The 15,347-nt window shown below is 48.8% G+C and overlaps 1 protein-coding gene across 11 annotated transcripts in view; it reads right to left on the bottom strand.

The window, feature by feature from the left end:
• The window catches only part of RAP1GAP2 (RAP1 GTPase activating protein 2), a 227,928-nt gene that overhangs the window by 13,296 nt on the left and 199,285 nt on the right, over positions 1-15,347 (bottom strand). For all 11 annotated transcript variants that reach the window (XM_079130830.1, XM_079130826.1, XM_079130829.1 and 8 more), the window contains 4 exons: positions 12,766-12,921; positions 7,647-7,718; positions 7,005-7,091; positions 5,506-5,640 (listed from right to left, as the gene is read on the bottom strand). In XM_079130830.1, the coding sequence (XP_078986956.1) occupies positions 5,506-5,640; positions 7,005-7,091; positions 7,647-7,718; positions 12,766-12,921 (450 nt within the window). The remainder of the gene's footprint in view (positions 1-5,505; positions 5,641-7,004; positions 7,092-7,646; positions 7,719-12,765; positions 12,922-15,347) is intronic.

Consider the following 15,347-nt stretch of genomic DNA (forward strand, 5'->3'; position numbering starts at 1 on the left):
TCCTGCCCCAATCTTAGTGAGAGGGAGGTGATGGTTTACCTCCAAGCCCTAAAATAATACTGGATTTGGATGAAACTGCTCAGGGATCTGATCTAAAGAACTTCACATTTCAATCTAATGGTCAACTGGATCAACACGCTGGCCTTCTCAAACTGGACAGAAGAGTCCAAGAAAGGGGAAGAGAAAGGAGGTGTCAACTATGGAAAGAGGAAGGCAGGAGAGAGGACAGGCACATGATGCCTTCGCATGGCTTTGGGAGGTCTCCAGGGACCATGAGGACTGTCTCCAGCTTGGCCCCACATCCCGCCCCAGCAAAGCTCATGTACCCTGCACTGGCATCTTCCAGGGCTGGCTGCTCACTGCCTCCAAGGCTGCCTGTCCTAGTGGTGAATGGCCTGACCTTTGGAAAGTGCCAAGTGAAATCTTACATAAATTCCTAGAGCTGAGTCTTGGACCAGTCTATTGGATTATTTCACATGATTGTCCCCTGCTGTCCCCAAACTGCTGTCCTCCTATCTAATCATCTCCAGTTCCATCAAGCTTCCTAGGTCACTATGATATCCCACCCCTCATTCACCTCCCTGCTCATCTTTGGAGAAGTTCTCCTTTGGGGGAGTGAGATTAGAGAGATGGCATAGATTTCTGGTTGCCCATACATGCCACTTGATCTTAGCCACGAGCTTGAGCACCAGTTAGCTTCACAGAGGAAGCAATTTCCTTCCCTGCCAACCACAGTCCTCATCTCCTTACAAGTGGATTTTATGAATTGCTTCCATTTAACAAACTCAACTCAAGGAGCAAAAATCAAGGAAATGAGCACCAAGGGGGATGCATGTATCAGAATCAGACAAGTAACAGAGGCAGAGCCCCTGGAAACAAAGATGCTAATTTCCTGCCTGCTGAGATGGCTCCAACTGGGGAGTACTCTTAGGTCTGGCACAGGGCCTTCTGTTCCTCTAGCAGGGTAGGAACAGAACAGAAGCTCACAGGTCTCCTCACACAGATGAGGTTCTAAGCCATGAGCTGAGCAGGGCCACTTGCAAGACCTGAGCTCTCTCTTACTGGACCCCCCCCCCCCCCCAAAGGCAGTGGGACCATCCTGACTCTACAACTTCCTGTCTCGTGAGGAAAAGAATGGGGTAGAGATGCCAAAGGTTGGGGATTCTGCCTGGGCTCTTCTGGGCTCCATCTACCATCACTGCTACTGCCTGGACCCCACAGAGATATGGCCAGAAATATGTGTGGCCTCTCCTGCCACTAGGGGTCAGGTCAGACCCATTCAATAACAATCACAGTCCCTCAAAGGCTGGGAGAAATTAACCTGGCAACTTCCAGCTTGCAGTGGTTCCAGTTCTGTCCTCTCTTATCCTCTGCTTCTATACAATGAGGTCAGTGGAGGGCTGGGCCCATTCAGTGTTTCTCCAAACGTGACACACACATGATTTATGCTCACGTCACATGAATACATCAAGCATCATCACTTTCTTCTTGTTTCATTACAGACCAATCAAAACCTTTGTCAATAGCTGGCATGGGCTGAGAATGGCATTTGAGAACAATACTCTGGAGATCGATATCTTTCAAAGGTGACTGATGTACAATATTTTTTTATAAAGAAAAAATGTTCTTGCAAGACCCCCAAGAATCTGTCCACAGACCCCCACAGGCTGCATGTGTAATACAGCTGACTATGTTCCCTGTCTCATTCTGTAGAAACATCTTTTAATTGTGAATCATCACTGCAAAAGTTTAGTCTTTGTCATTGGAAATCTTCGCATTTTAAAGTTATAATCTAAGTGAAAATGGAGACTTTGAAAGGGTCAGTAGAACTGGAAGGGTCCTGAGAATACCTCTCAGGACAGCTGAGGCAGCTCAGTTTGAAAAGCAGGTCTAGAGGTCCATAAACCAGCACGTCTGAGACTTATGGAGGAAAAGCTTTAATCACAGCCAGGACAAATGAAGCGAGATGTAAAGAACCACTCCACCTGCCACAAGGTGCCAGGCAGCACAACCCAGGGTCGTGGTGAGTCCGCTTCTTGAAGCCCAGATAAGGCCAAGGCCCTTTAAGGTGCAGGAAGAGCAGCCTCAGGAGAGGTGAAAGGATAAATGATCAAGACAGCTTTTGGCCCTGAATTTTCTAAATTATGTTCCTATTTCTCAATCGCATTATATCTACCTGTAAGATGAGGACTTTGACAGGAAGATTTAACATCCGAGTTTTCTTCCCAGAATCATTTTCAGGCACCACTTCATTCAAGAGGAATCCCGTGGATGTCAAAGGGAACTAGATGAGGAATACCAATAATTCTAACACCATAGCTCTGCCTAATGCATCCATGACAGAAAAAAAAAAAAAAGCAAAACTAGAGACAGTTTCCCGAGCTGAACGAGAACCTGGCCAGCTCAGGCCTCTCCATGTGGGGAGATAAGAGTGAGAGATTGAAAGGAACAGGGCTAGAGAATATGTGTTCTCCAGGCGAGGGGAGAAAAAACTGATCACTATCAACCAAACTCTAAAGCTTGCTCTGTGACTGATTGTGACAGTCCCCCTCTAACCCCACAGTGCAACTGCAGAGACAAGCAGAATAGAGAAACGGGTGTCCTCAATCTTCAGTTGCAAAGATTTGGGGTTGAAAAGAGAATTCCCTTCATTATTGACTCAAAGACAAGAAATAATAAAGTTCTGAAGTAGTTCCTCTCTTGGAAACCCCTTTAGAAAGATGTCAAATGCTCTGGAGTCAAACAGAGGCCAACTGCTACTCCTGTCAGAGGCAGAGGAGTGGACAAAATGGTCTCCTCAGGCCACTGTCCTATAGACCTGCCCCCTGTATTTAGCTACTGGGCCATCTCATTCACTGGATGCCATGGGCAGTGTCCACAACCTACAAGCTTCTACAGATTATAAAAATACTTGAATCAGGAATAAACAATTGTTAACTCTAATATAGAAAAAGAATCTTGCAAAACATAAAGTGACAAATGTTTCATTGAATGTGTACAAAATACAACATTATGTTAGATAGTCAGTCACAGCTCTACTCTGTTAGTCCTGCGTAAATTACACTTACTGTGTGTTTTGATCTGGAATGTCCCCCAAAGGCTCGTGTACTGAGGGTTTGGTACCCAACGTGGCAATGATCAGAGGTGGGGCTTTAGAGGAAGTGACGGGATCATAAGGGTTCTGATCTCATCAGTGAATTAATCCATGCATGGGTTCATAATTAAATGAACTATGGGAGATGGTGGAAACTGTAGAAGATGGGGCTCAGTTCCAGGAAGCAGATCACTAGGGGCCTGCAATGCCCTAGAAGGGTATATCTTGTCCCCTGCCTCTCTCCTTTCTCTCCCTCTCCACCACACCCCACCCTCCCACCCTGCTTCCTGACTGCCATGAGGTGAGCAGTTTTGCTCCTCCATGCCCACCTCACCACTGGCTCTGAACCAACAGAGCCAAATGCCTGTGGGTTGAAATCTCTGAAAACCATGAACCAAAATAAATTTTTTCTCCTTTAAGTTGATTTTCTCAGGTATTTTGTCACAGTGATAGAAAGCTAACATACTGTGTGATATGGACCATTTTGACATGCTTGAAATGAAGGAAGGCAGAGCGTCCAGAAGAGTGCAAAGCCTTAGAAAACCTCTAAATGGTCCTGCTTATCTGCCTTTCCAGATTCAAGTTCATTTTCCTATTATCTGGTCACATTCACCCCTCCCTCAGCTGGGCTATCCAACCCAGCTCTCTCTTTCCTTTTCCTGTTCCTCTCTCTCTCCCTGTTCCTTTTCTCCCTCGTCCCTCTTACATCTTGATCCCCACAATTTCCCTTATTTTGCCCTGGCTGCCACTGTCCATCAGAACTAAAGCAGATGCCCCAGGAATCTTCCACCAGCCTGGGCAAGCAACTTGGCTTCTTCCCCCACCCTCATGAGGAATCTCAGCAGCTGACTGCTGCTGACCAGCAGAGCCATGCCCTGCTCTCCATGGTTCAGCCAGTGAGGGACTGACCCCACACCTGCCCAGGCCCAGGCCAGTGTGGGTGGAATCTTAATAGTCAGAAACTGGGAGGGAGTATCACATAGCTGTTAAGAACACAAGGCTTTGGAATCTGGGAGACCTGAATTCAACTCTGTCTCCAGATGACTGGGACAAATTATTTAGTCTCTTTGAGTCTTAGTTTTCTCATATGTAAAATTATACCTGTAATTATTAAAATTGGGTCTAAATTATTATACCAAAATTACTACATCCACAATAATAGTTTTCCCTACAGAACACAGAGGGCAGTTGGAGGTTTAAGATAGGATAATGTGTATTAAGCTTTTACTTCATATAATAATAACAACTCACACTTGAGCATTTATAGTGTTGCAGTCAATATGCACTTCCCAGCCATTATTTCTATGAATTCTTTTTTTTTTTTTTATTTTCAGTGCTCAGTGCTGGGGATTGAACCCAGGGCCTTGTGCATTTGAGGCAAGCACTCTACCAACTGAGCTACATCCCCAACCCTATTTCTATGAATTCTTATAACAACTCTGTGATGGTGGCCTGATTTATCATCCCTGTATCATTAACTAGTAAACTATAGCTCAGAGACTTTAAAGATCTCAGCCAGGACCATGCAGAGCTAAGATTTGAAAGCAGGCAAGTCTAACCCTAACCTACACATACTTCCCCCAAAATAAAAGCTTTATGAACCACTCTCCAATGGACAAGCCAGAAGGACCTTGACCTGAGATTGTGAGAACCTGGTTTGAAACAAGGATCTACTCTGTGACCTCTCTCAGCCTATCCCCATGTGTGTTAGTAGAAATAATAAGAAACCATCCAGCTGACCACACAGGATTACAGCCAGGCTCAAATCAGACATTGGCTGTGTTGCCGTGTGGACCAACAAGGGCTCATCTAGAACATGATGAGCCTTGTCTGCCCCACATGCCAGTTCTGTGGCTACACAGGCTCCACTTGAATATGCTCAGGGACAGGGAGCTCACTGCTTCTTTTAGCAGCTTGTTCTGGTTAAAAGTTCTTCCCTTTGCAGATCCAAAGGGACTTGCCTATATCTCCAGCCCACCAGCCCAGCCAGGTCCCCAGGGCCTTGCCAGTTGGAAAGAATCACTGCAGCACCCCACACCAGCTGCAGGAGACCCCTAAGGTTTGTGTTTGTACACTTGCTTCTCCCATCCTGCCCCGGACACCCTGATCCCAGAAGGAGACAGATGAAATTAGGAATATTCTTGGTTTCCACTGGCTCCTCTCCAACTGCTCTCTACCTGTCCCTGCTTATCAGATTCCTGGGCCAGGAGAAGATGATCCGGGCCAATGGAGTGTGGAGAAGATGTTGGAGACACTGTTGGCTAACTCTGACCTCTCACACTCCTGATATCTCTGCTCTGTGTAAACACCCCCACTGGTCCTGTCTCTTCTAGCTGGCCCTAGGGCTTTAGGGCTAAAATCTTTACGACTTTAGATCACTTCCTTTCTTCACCTCACCCTCTCTGGCATACCTTAAAAGACTCCAGGAATCCTCCGTGGCCTCCATTCTCAAACTTGTCTTCCTCTGGGCCCAGTCCTAGCATGGCCTGTGTGTGAGCGTGGAGTTCATCATGAAGGTTGTCCAGGAGGGCAGCCCTTGTCCGGTCCTAGGAGGGAAGAGGGTGATGATGGAGGAGTTGGGGTCGACAACAAAGATGTACCCTCTCTTTGTGGGTTACACACACCCAGCCTGAGGACTGTTATGGTGCCATTGCATCCCAGCCAGTGTGGACCTGCAGCCAGGCTGGGCTCCATGCTCACAATCACGGCTGTGACAGCAAATGCTCTGGGCTCAGCCCCCTGATCTCACTGCTTTGCCCCTTTCTCCCTGGGTCATCCCACTACTTCCACAGTTCTCTCTGGTGACTCCCCACCCAGATATCTACCCAAGCCGCACGTTCATGAACCCACCTGCCCATGGCTCTTCTCCAGCCAGATATTCACACCAGGGCTATGCGTGCAGCCTCCAGGGGGCACATTCGCACAGATGGCCCTTTGAGTCACCCGCCTTGATAGGCACCCCAGAGCAGCGGATCCTAACAGAACAGTCTCCCAGTCACCCCCATGTCTACCACAGAGCTGAAGGTCTGAGAGACCCTACAGTTCCATTTCCCTCCACCCATACTTCCAACAAGACTTCATGTCTTCCTGACCCTGACTCTGAACCATTTCCTCCTATAGGGTATGAGCTTTCCTCATCTCTTAGACTCCTATTAATTGCATCTAACTGACCACCTTTCCTGTTCCTTCAGCCTGTCCTTCTCACCAGTCCCTCTAATATGAAAATAGAATGTGTCATAAGAACTTTCTAGCACCCATCACCTCTAGCTCACAATCCTTGATCTAACCCAACCTCATCTGCAGCTGAGCGCCCCCCATTCCACACCCCATGAAGTCTCTTTCCGTCCATAGCAGACTCCCAGGAGCTGCCTCCTGGAGCCATGCTTTGACTCTATGTGGCCTTTGCTCATCATTCCCCATGCCTGGAATAATAATCCCCACTCTTGCCTCCTGGCAAACGGTCATCAGATATTGAGTTTCAGAGACTCCAGAGCCACCCACTCCAGGGAGCCTTCCCTGAACACACTCCCAGTTCTCCCCCCCCCCGCCCCCCCCGCAAGTCACTGCCCTCTAAGCAGTGCTGGCTCCTCATGGCCTAGGTCTGGCACATTGTATTAAACTGTCTCCCACCAGCCTATGAGCTCTGTAGAACAGAAACTGTCTTGCTTATCCCTATATTCCAGGGAATAGAACAAGGCCTGGCACATAGTAAGTACTCAATAAAAGTTGGGTGAATGATTGACAGACCTGGAGTTTCCAAAAGAAGAAAGCAGTCCTATGATGAACAGAGGGTCAAGGGCTTAGAGGGGCAAAGATGCTTCCCACCTTGAACAGACCCCAAGATGAGAGCCCCAAGGGAAGCTGGTTAAAAGCAGACCAGGAGGAACACCTTCAGAAACTGTGCTCTCACCTCCAGCTTGGCAAACTTGTCCGACTTGCAGCAAGCGTTCTCGGCATTGGTAAGCTTGGTGAGCAGGAATTCCCTGAACTCTGGGCCCTGGAAAAGACAAGATGATCCAGAGCTCTCCCACCCTCAGTCACTGCCAAAGAAGCTTCAGTCATAGTCTTAGGCAGGCAGAAAAGGGGGCCTGGAAACAGTCCCAGAAGGGGCCCTGTGACATTTGATCATTTCTAGCAAGGCCAGGTCCACCTGCTAATATGCCATTATGGAAACCAGCTGGTCCTGGGACAGCAGCCCTCCATAGGGCATTTCCACAGTGGAGGCAATCTCTCCCAAGGTTCCTTGGGCAGGAGCATGGTATGAAAACCCTTCATTAGACCACTAGAAGAGTGGAGGATGGGGATCAAGAGAAGTACTGGATCATAATGGCCAAATTATGTTATATGCATGTACAAATATATCAATGTATAATTATAATGTACCCATAAAAAATTAAAATTAAAATCCCTCCTCTGGCAGGCAACCCTGGTATCAAACACCCTGACAAGTGGACACCCTAATGTTTCCAGCCCAAATTCTGCCTTCCAACATTGCTAGACAGGTATGGAAACCTAGAATCTTAAATGTGAGAAGAGTGGAAGAGTTTCCTACCTTCTGGAAAACAGGAGGGCTGGGCAAAGGTGGGCCAAAGGCAGGCACATCTTCCCGTGCAGTGACAGAGACCTGAATGAAAGAGAAACATGTGGGCCAGGAGAGAAGAGATCAGAGTTGTCTTTCAGGGAGCCATGCTTTTTGGGGGGTGCAGGGTGGTTATCAGGGATTGAACCCAGGGGTACTCGACCACTGAGCCACATCCCCAGCCCTTTTTTATTTTCTATTTAGAGATAGGGCCTTGCCAAGTTGCTCAGGGCCTCGACAAGTTGCTGAGGCTCCTGCCTTAGCCTCCCAAGCTGCTAGGATTACAGGTGCACGCCACTGTGCCCTGCTGAGCCACCACTTCTTTTATTTATTTATTTATTTTTAAGTTGCAGATGGACACAATGCCTTTACTTTATTTATTTTTATATGGTGCTGAGGACTGAACCCAGTGCCTCACACATGCCAGGCAAGCTCTCTACCACTGAGCCACAACCCCAGCCCAGAGCCACCACTTCTTAATAGCTAATCCACTCACCTTCTCCCCGCTCCACTTCCCAGAATACAAATAAAGTGCCCCGATAAGCATCACCAGCACAGGCCCTGAGTCATTGTTCCTAGAGGTGGGACTGGACAGTGAGGAGCCATCCGCATCCTCTCCTCTGCCTTCCTGGGTGCCAGAAGCAAGTACGGCAGAATGACTGACAGGGCTGAGGAGCAGCAGGGTCCCTGATTATAACACAGTGCAAGTGTCTGGGAGGTGTCATTACTTCATTCAACTGTGATGGTCATCCCATGGAGAAGGCACAGGGAGAGCTATTACCCCTGTTTTTCTGATGAGGAAATAGAGAGCCAGAGACATGGTTGAGCCCCACAAAGTCACACAGGTGATTAGCCACGGAGAGGAACAAAGCTTCTAGATCTCTCCTAATCCAGTCTGGGGTTCTTCCCCACCATACTGTCTCCCAAACCCGGCCATACTTCAGACTCACTTCCAGTGTTTAAAAAGTAAAATCAGATTATATGAGAAGCTTGGGGTTCCTGGGAGCCTTTGTATAGCCAATGGACCAGTGTCTGGGAGCCCTGGCCCCATACACAGGGTTAGCCATTCTGGCTGATGCTTATCCTAACAGATCTCCATGGTCAGGTTGAGAACTGAGAGTGGGGGGACAATCAGGCTCAAGCCAGCCTTAGTGAGATCTAACTGCAGAGCAAGAGTATTCGGGTACTCGGCATAAAGGGTGCCCATGCTCAGGGCAGGTCCCCTACCTCACCCCCTCTGAGTAGAGGTGTCCTGGTTTCACCTGCTCTCAGCCCCAGAGGCACAGGGCTCTCGGGACACTGCCTGCTCCTTTGCCTCAGCAGACATGAGCAGACCCTGGCCTACTGCCAGCCCCTCTGGCCTGTGAACTAGGGCAGATGCAGAGAGCCTGCCAGACCGGGCGAGCAGGCAGCCCGGAGCCGAGCCAAGGAAAGGCCCTGCCAGGGTCCAGAGGGGAGGAAGTGGAGAGGGTAGGTCAATACCGGCTTTCTCTCCCCAAGCTCAAGTCTGTCTGCACAGCCCAAATTGCTCTGCCTAGAGTCAGGAAATGCTGTGTTCACTGACATGATTTCTGGACAAGCTCCAGCTACCAAATACAGTTCCCTACCACCACCCACCGTGCACTGGTGGCCCAAGTCAAGAATTCCACCCACGGAGTCAGAATTTTGAGTGGGCTACAGACATCTGGGATACCTGGGACAAAGGACAGAAGCAGGCCCAGAGGCCCCCACCCCCTTCCAGCCCCGCTTCCTTCTCAGGCCTGCATCAGAGTGGTCGGTGCTGACAGGGTATTTTCAGACATGCCTAAATCCATCTGAGTCTCCCTGACAGAGAAGCCCACTGCAACAGTGGTCACAAACACAGGGGACAGGGGCCTTTCTGGTGATACCCTTCAACTTCCATCCTCAGCCTGTTCCCCTCCTGACCCCATTCCAACAAGGCAGTCTGGTCTCTGTGGTTCCCTCCTCTTGAGGATGTTGCTTCTGAAAGCAGAAGTTGCCTGAACAGAGCCCCTCCTCCCCTTCCTGTTTCTAAATTCAGCCAGGGCTCAGAGGTCACAGCAGCAGCAGGTGCCCTGGGGAAGAGCATCTTCATGGCTGGAAAGCGGAAGGAGCTTGGGTGTAGAGGCCAAGAGGATGCACCAGGAAGGCGGGGGATCTGAGCACTCGAAACTGACAAAGTCCCTGCCCAGGTGTGGCCTGTCACCTCAGAGGGCTGTGGAGTTAAGCTTGTTAAGCAACAAGTGTTGGGATGGGAAGGGGAGAGCTTCCCCAGTGGTCTGCTCCACAGAAGATTCCTGAAACCTTCACAGGACTTCAGGAAGGGGGAGGTGACCCCAAAGAGGAAGAGGAAGGAGTTCTACTGATGGCTGAGCTGGAGTTTCCTCCCAATCTGGTGGGATGGGGACTAAATTCCTACCTAAAAAATAATCCCATGTGACTCTTCTTGCACACCTGAATTTGTGAAGCCAATTTCCTACCAGCTCTGATGGCTTCACAGATAGACCTGGGTAGGAATTTCAGCTCCATGGCTCCCTGACTCTGTGGTCTCAGCCTTAAGTGGTCTAAGCTCTGAGACTCAATCTTCTCTCTATAACATCAAGCTAATAAGACAGAGTGCTGGAAGGAGATCACAGGGGACCTAGTCCAACTTCCTCATTTCATACATACAGAAACCAAGGCCCAGAGAGGGAAAGGAACTGATCCAAAGCCACACAGTAGTCAGAGGCAGGACCAGAACCAGAACACCAGCCTACCAATACTTTGATTGGGGAAACTTCCCTGAACATTTCCACTTCTGTTCTTCCCCCCACTCTTCTTCTTTCCTGTTGCTTATGCCTCCTGGGTATTGCTCAGTCCCTGAGGAAATCCCCACATCCTTTGTTGTAGCCCCTAAGCATTCCAGAGTCAGTTAAGGTCCCATTTCACCTGGACACCCTAAGGAATCTAACCAGGCCTCCCTCACAGTCCACATATCACCCAGGCTGCTGCTGGGGTGCAGGCAGGCAACATGTTGGGAAGTGCCTTGGAAGGTTGGTCTCTCTCCCTGCCCTCTGTATCTCTGGCCCCATTCCCACCAGGACATCTGCCAGGCAGGTGAAATACAAGGTCAAGATCCCAAGTCCTGAGGACTTGGCCCTGCTCCTCTGCAACTCTGCACCTCTCTGAAGACAGTGCTTGGACCTGGACCCCAACCTGTGGCTAGGAAAACTGGGTGAAGATCTCTAGCACTGAAGCTGGAGGAGGGGTAGTGCTTTCTGGATCTCTGGTTGTTCTCTGTATGGATGCACCACTACACTAAGCTCTTGGGAAAGTGGAGAAGCCAGGGACTGGGGATGTAGCTCAATAGTAGAGCACTTGCCTAGCATGCATGAGGCACTGGGTTTAATCCTGAGCACCACATAAAAATAAAGGTATTGTGTCCATCTATAACTTTAAAAAAATTTTTTTTAAAGAAAGTAGAGAAGCCAGTTATCTAAGCTCCATCTCCTATAAGGAATGAAAAGCAAATAGTAAATGTCCACGAGATACCAACAGATGAGCCACATCCAGATGACTTTCTTTCAGGGCTCCTTCTCCACGGCTCTTCCACCTCAGGAGGCTATTAAAAGAACCAGTGGTTATTTGAACTGTCCAGTGGCTGAACTACACTCACTGGCTCCTCTGTCTCTTGTCTGGGGTCAGCCAGGACCTGTAGGCCAATTCTGCACGTCACTTCCTGGTTCCCCACCCCCAGCATGATGCCTGGCACACAGTGGGCACTGAAGGAGTAAACTCACTTTCGTCAACAAATACATCAAGCAGCTGCAACAAGAATGCTCATTTCAGTCAAAGCAGGTGATTCCATAGCTTTCTAGGGAATGGCCACACCACAACTGCTCCAACCTTTCAACTAAAATTGCTCAATGTCAGAGGAACCCAAACTCGCTCACATAAGGAAATTAGCTCAGCACAACAAGAGGGATTTGTTTTTTGTTAGCTTTTTCTTTCCTTTCTTTTTGATAAGTCTCACATTTGGCTTTAAAATTTGATGGGAATTTTGCACTGAATACATCTATGTTTGTACTAATGTGTGAGTGACATAACCATACATACCAAAATTAATACTTACAAAGATGGCAGTGAACCCAAGGAATCAGCCCTGACCTAAGTTATTATCTAGGAAATATTTCCAGGCCTCATTGTCTCCCATTAGCAATGACAGGCTCATCTCTCCTCTCCCAGAGAATGGTGGTTCCCAACACTTTGTGAAGCAGGGAGCCCTTTAACAATGCGATCTCTGGCCTCTCTTCCCAGGAAAGGCAGAAAAATGCACCAACAGCAGTTGGTGCCAATCCCTGCAGGTGGGGGTGGGGTTGTGCAGAGACTGACTGACACCTTAAAAACCCTGCCTCAGCCTCTCTCCCTCAGGTCCTGTGCCCCTAGAACCACCATGACATAGTGTTCCATCTACCTAGAAGGTCAGGATTATTTCTTGTGGACAGGAGGAAGGTAGCCATCAGGAGTAAGCAGATGAGGGCTGCCAGGACAATGGATTGCTCTGTGTCTGTCCCATCCCCACTAGTGAAGACCATAAATCCATCTGCCCCACCACCCCCTGGCCAGGAGACTTACAGGGGTCTTGCATCCCTGCCTCCCTGAGGTCTTCAAGTTAAGATGGCCCATTGGTCCAGAATGACCAGGCCAGAGGGCTGGATCTACCACACCCATGCCCCCTTCGTCCTTCTCACCAGAAACATTCCCCCTCCTCTTTCCTCCCTCTGTTTGCTACCTCCCCTCCCTTCTCCTGTGTCCTCTCCACTCTCACACCTCCCACTCTGCCATATCCTAGAACCTGACATTGCTGCATTCCAAATATGGCATTCGGGGCTTCTGGACCCTCAAGTTAGATGCTGTAGAGCCTGCAGCAGCAAAATGGGTGGGATGACCTGGAAAGATGCTTTCCTTCAAGAGTCTAGCTCCAGATCCCAGACACCTGACAACTCAAGGAGCTCCAATACTGTCGACAACGAGTGACTTTTGATATCAAGAGTCCACAAAGCGTGGGGAGGCGTTTGGGTCTTGACTGGCTCCAACAAGGCCTACTCCTTACCTTGTAGGAGGGAGTCTCTGTGCCTGGGCTCTCAACCTGCACAACAATGTAGGCATGTAAGAAATTGGAGGCAATCATATCTGGGACAAATGGTGTATTTTCTTCTTGGAAGATGATGGCCACAATGTCGTTCCCAATGTGTCTCTTTCTCTGGAGCTAAACAAAAAGTATTCTATCATTACACACCAGTTAGGAATAGCCTGACAAAAGAAAAGATCTGTACAAGAAATTCCCCATTATTTTACCTTGGTATGTAAATCCTGGAGCTCTGAGACCTAGCTCCAGGGAGCTTCTTTCAATCCTTAGAAGCCACCAGGAAGAAAAGAATGAGGAAGATGCCCAAGTTGTTAGATAGCAGCCAGTGAGCATGTAACTGAGCTCAATGGTATGCAGAGCCCTAACTCAGGACCCAGGGAGAATATTTAAAAGGTGAGGCTGGAGCCAGATGCAGTGGTACACACCTATAACCCTGGTTACTCAGGAGGCCAAGACAGTAGGGTCACAAATTTCAGGCCAGCCTTGGACACCTGTCCCACCCAAGAAAGGGGAGGTTGGAAAGTGGGGGGCTGGTGATGTAGCTCAGTGGTAAAGCAACCTTAGATTCAGTACCACAAAAAAAGGGTGGGGAGGATTGGGTCTGGCCCCAGGAGAGCTGTAATTGATCTGGGCAGAATGACCTGAGAACCCTAACAAAGCTGCCAGTCAGCAAGTGCTAAGTTGGCTGCTGCACACAAAATGCCTCACAGCTCTGGGGACAGAGAGGAGGGATAATCAAAGGGCCTGGTAGGAACCTGAGAAGGCTTCCTGGAAGAGGAGATGAGGGTGTGGGGAGTCCTGATGGAAATGTGGATAAGAGGAGGGGCTGGTGAGTAGGTGGAATATTCTGCCAGAAGAGAGCTGGCCATGCTTAAGGGGCTCTAGTCACCAGGCTGAGAGAGGGGGGATGGAGGAGGGAAACCCCACTCTCTCAGTTTCCTAAATAGTGCCACATGCTTTTGCATGTGATCTTGATCACTAAACACCCACTATGTGTCAATAATTGTGTTGGGCTATTCACATGCATGATCTCAAATGTTAAAATCCTCCTGTAAAACTATGCATTTGTTCCTTTATTAAGCACCTACTATATGCAGGTCCTATGCTCAATCCTTTTACATAGAGTTTCTCATTTACTGAGCACTTGCCATATACTGAGCACCATGCTGGGTACTTTTATGCAAATTATCTCATTCCACACACATCCTCCCATTTCTTAGGAAAACTAATATTTATTCAGTCCCTGCCAAGAGCCATGCTCTGTGCCAAGGTACACTTCCCAATTAACGTATGCCAAACTGAAGTAGCCTGCGAGAACAAGCCCCAGGCTGGGGCAGCAGGTGAAGGGGACCATGAGGGAGCAGAGACTGAAGGTGAGCCACTATGAGAAAGCCCACTCTGGATACAAAAGGAATCCTGCTCCCATTTGTTTCTGGAACATTCAGTCATTATTTGAGAGCCAAATCATAATTTCATTTGCCAATTTCCTTTTTTCCTAAGAAGCCAGCACTATGTTTACAATTTTACGTCTCTGCTCCCTCTCAGTTCCCTGCTCAGAAACAAAATAGGTCAGAGTTTGGGCAAAGACCCATCTGCCCTTCTTGTTTTCCCAGAGACAGAAAAGGGACCAAAAAAGGATGAGGCAACCAGCATCGCGACCTCCAAGATCAGCTGCTTTTCAGAGGGAAAGCCCTCCCCAGGGATGTGTGGCTGTCCAAACACAAACATGAACGAGGCTGAGCAAACACTAGGAACACAGGTCTGTGAGTACAGGCTGAATGCCTGCCCACAGGCAGGTGTGCGGAGTGAGGAGGGGCATGAGGAGGTCCTCATGCAGTAAAAGCTCCGTCACCAGGGCAGCAGGGAGGCAGAAAGTCTAGTGTCCTTGAGCAGGGAACAGTTGTTACATAGGGAGTGGCCACATGCCAGGCATCCATCACAGTAGCCCTATATTCAGAAACTTATGTGAGCCCATAACAGCTTTCTGACATAGGGCTGCTATCTCCATTCTACAGAGAAGAAAATGAGGCAAAAGCTAACCATTTGCCCAGAGTCACACACCTCTAAATGGCTCAGCTGGTTTCAAGTCCCCACCTGCAGATGGGGTCATGCACCCTTTATCTCTAAGAGTTCTTATATGATCGGAATCATAGGCTCTGCCCTCAGCTCAGCCCCTAACTGACTGGGAAATCTTGAGGAGTATTTTTTTCTATTAGTGCTGAGAAGGGAACCCAGGACCTCCTCATACATGCTAAGTCCCCATTCTACAACTGAGCTACACCCCCAGCCCTCAAGAAAGTCTCTTAAGGGCCTGCCCTTGGACTGCAGTCCAAGGGCATCTGTCAAAGAGGGAATAACCAGGAGTACTGCCCTGCCTCCTGCACTGGATTGTGAGGTGCCACCCTGGTGATACAACACAACAGAACAAGCTGCGACCTGGGATGCTAAACAGATTGTCCTCTTAATTACGCAAAGGAAAGCCCCCTTGTCATCCCCCAGGCAGGTCAGCCCAGGAGCAGGCCTTCAAGGGCCACACCCAAGCTCCC

The sequence above is a fragment of the Sciurus vulgaris genome, assembly GCF_902686455.1.
Source record: "Sciurus vulgaris genome assembly, chromosome: 3".
In the NCBI taxonomy this organism is placed as follows: domain Eukaryota; kingdom Metazoa; phylum Chordata; class Mammalia; order Rodentia; family Sciuridae; genus Sciurus; species Sciurus vulgaris.